Genomic DNA, 2,178 nt, shown 5'->3' on the forward strand with positions numbered 1-2,178 from the left:
CCCCCCCCCCCATGCTGGTTGAGCTGGTGCTGAACTGGAGAGCTCCCCCAGTGACAGACTGCTGTCATTCTGCACGTCTCTGATGTTGCTGCTATTTTCAAATTACTGGAAAAATGTCCATAGCTGCTTATTGGTTATTTATTCTCATTGGTTTTATAAATAAAACACTTTACAGGATTTTATTGTTTATCTTTTAACTCTTTACTATTATGTTATTCTTAGACATTTTCTAAGGTCCAAAATGTGTGGCTATTTTTTTTCCCTCTTATCCTTTTGCTGATGCTGTAACACCACTATTTCCCCATCGTGGGAAAATAAAGGGATTTTCTATTCTATTCTATTTTTAACAGCTTTAATTCTCATTCCATTCTCTGCATTTAGCCCCTCCCCTTGGGGAGCAGTGGGCTGCCATTGTGCGACGCCCGGGAAGGAGTGTGGGGTTAAGGGTCTTGCTCAGGGAGCCAGAGTAGAGGCTGTGGGACTCGAACTCAGAACCTCTGGATTCAAAGTTCTCACCACTAGCCCCTGAGCATAAACCAGCCTTCAGAGTCCAGGCCAGAGAGGAGGGACCTAAAGATTAGGGTTATGGAAGGGTGGCCCTCATTAAGGCTGGAGGAGCCATGCAGCCGTTAGGAAGGTCTGAATGCTGGAAGGAAAATAATAAAAACGTTCCACTGATTCAACAGAAAGGATAAATATCTTACTTGTAGATGAAGACGTACTTCTGCAGGTCAGAGGCCTTCCCCAGAGCGCCACTCGCCACAGCCTCATAACGATGTTGGTCATACCTGGAAAAACAACAAACCTTTACTGATCCCAGCCGTTCATTATCATCACATTCCACCCAAAGACAGAGAAAATTGGTTTGATCCAGAAAACCTGGAACCATTTCAGCTCGTCTGCAACAACCGATTCCTGATATTTACATAATTTCACCTGTTAGAAAAACAAGTTTTCAACTAAAAGATCTGATATTAATAGTCAAAATTCATAAACAGCATTTTAGGTTATGAAGCATACACCCCAAATTTATAGATGCTAACGAATGCTAACGACAGCTTAGCTAAATTAGCTTAGCCGTAGCTTTGGGAAGGAAGCCAGTTCAAGTCCGGCTGCGTTTTAGGCGATCGTCAGATTGCAAAGCTAAAGACTGAAAGCAACAGCAGCAGAAACGACGCAGTCTTCAGAATTTCCTCCAGAGACGGAGAAAAAACACCAGAAAAGGTGATAAAACTATCGCAGAAAAACTAGTGAACCAGAGGAAAGGTTTGTTCCTGGTGGCTTTTTCTCTGAACACCCGTCTGTTATCAGAGGCGTGGGAACTGACTGTGCATAAATACGCTGAAGATGATTCAGTCCTTGTTCCCTGAAGAGAAAAAGCAGCAGACGATGGTTTATGATTAAATCTACCAAACCTTAAACACAAAGAGTGATTTTACTGACAGATGGTTAACTGGTTAACTGGTTAACGCTTTAATGGAATGACTGGATCACCAGGTCCTGATGGAAGCCCTGCCTCTACAGACAGATACGCTTTCTGATGATGGCGCCGCGGGGCCCCTCCCTTCATGATTTCATTAGCTTCCATTCCTAAGCTTCCTCAATCATGTGGTATGTTTTTGCATTTTACTCATTAAATACCAGAATCTGTAAATTGCTGCCCCCCCCAGTCAGAAGGTTAGTTTGATCCTTAACATTCAGCCAGTCACCAAATGAACCCAGAGAGGAAGATGGCAGAGAGAGAGAGAGCCTCTGATTGGAGAACCTAGAGGAGCCGTTGCATCAGGCGGTTGTCATGGTAACGATGTTAGGCCCAAAGCCGTAGGAGCTCACCATTAGCCAGACGTTCCTGGCCTTCTTCATGCACCTCTTCTCCACAATAAAGTTAGGCCCAAAAGTTTTCATACCCCTTACATCTGAAACAATCTGACCAACATAGCTCTGATGGAGTGAAGAAGGTTCTGGAACGGCCCAGAACATTCTGAAGAACCTAAAGAAGGTTCTGGAACAGCCCGGAACATTCTGAAGAACCTAAAGAAGGTTCTGGAACGGCCCGGAACATTCTGAAGAACCTAAAGAAGGTTCTGGAACGGCCCAGAACATTCTGAAGAACTTGAAGAAGGTTCTGGAACGGCCCAGAACATTCTGAAGAACTTGAAGAAGGTTCTGGAACGGCCC

General features: G+C 44.4%; 1 protein-coding gene across 1 annotated transcript in view; it reads right to left on the reverse strand.

Moving 5' to 3' along the window:
* Positions 1 to 2,178, reverse strand: part of LOC107100869 (deoxyribonuclease gamma-like) — a 10,722-nt gene that overhangs the window by 5,601 nt on the left and 2,943 nt on the right. Inside the window, exon 2 of the mRNA XM_015399531.1 lies at positions 705 to 788. Within this exon, the coding sequence (XP_015255017.1) occupies positions 705 to 788 (84 nt within the window). The remainder of the gene's footprint in view (positions 1 to 704; positions 789 to 2,178) is intronic.

This window comes from Cyprinodon variegatus, unplaced genomic scaffold, assembly GCF_000732505.1.
Source record: "Cyprinodon variegatus isolate N-32 unplaced genomic scaffold, C_variegatus-1.0 Scaffold1022, whole genome shotgun sequence".
Classification (NCBI taxonomy): domain Eukaryota; kingdom Metazoa; phylum Chordata; class Actinopteri; order Cyprinodontiformes; family Cyprinodontidae; genus Cyprinodon; species Cyprinodon variegatus.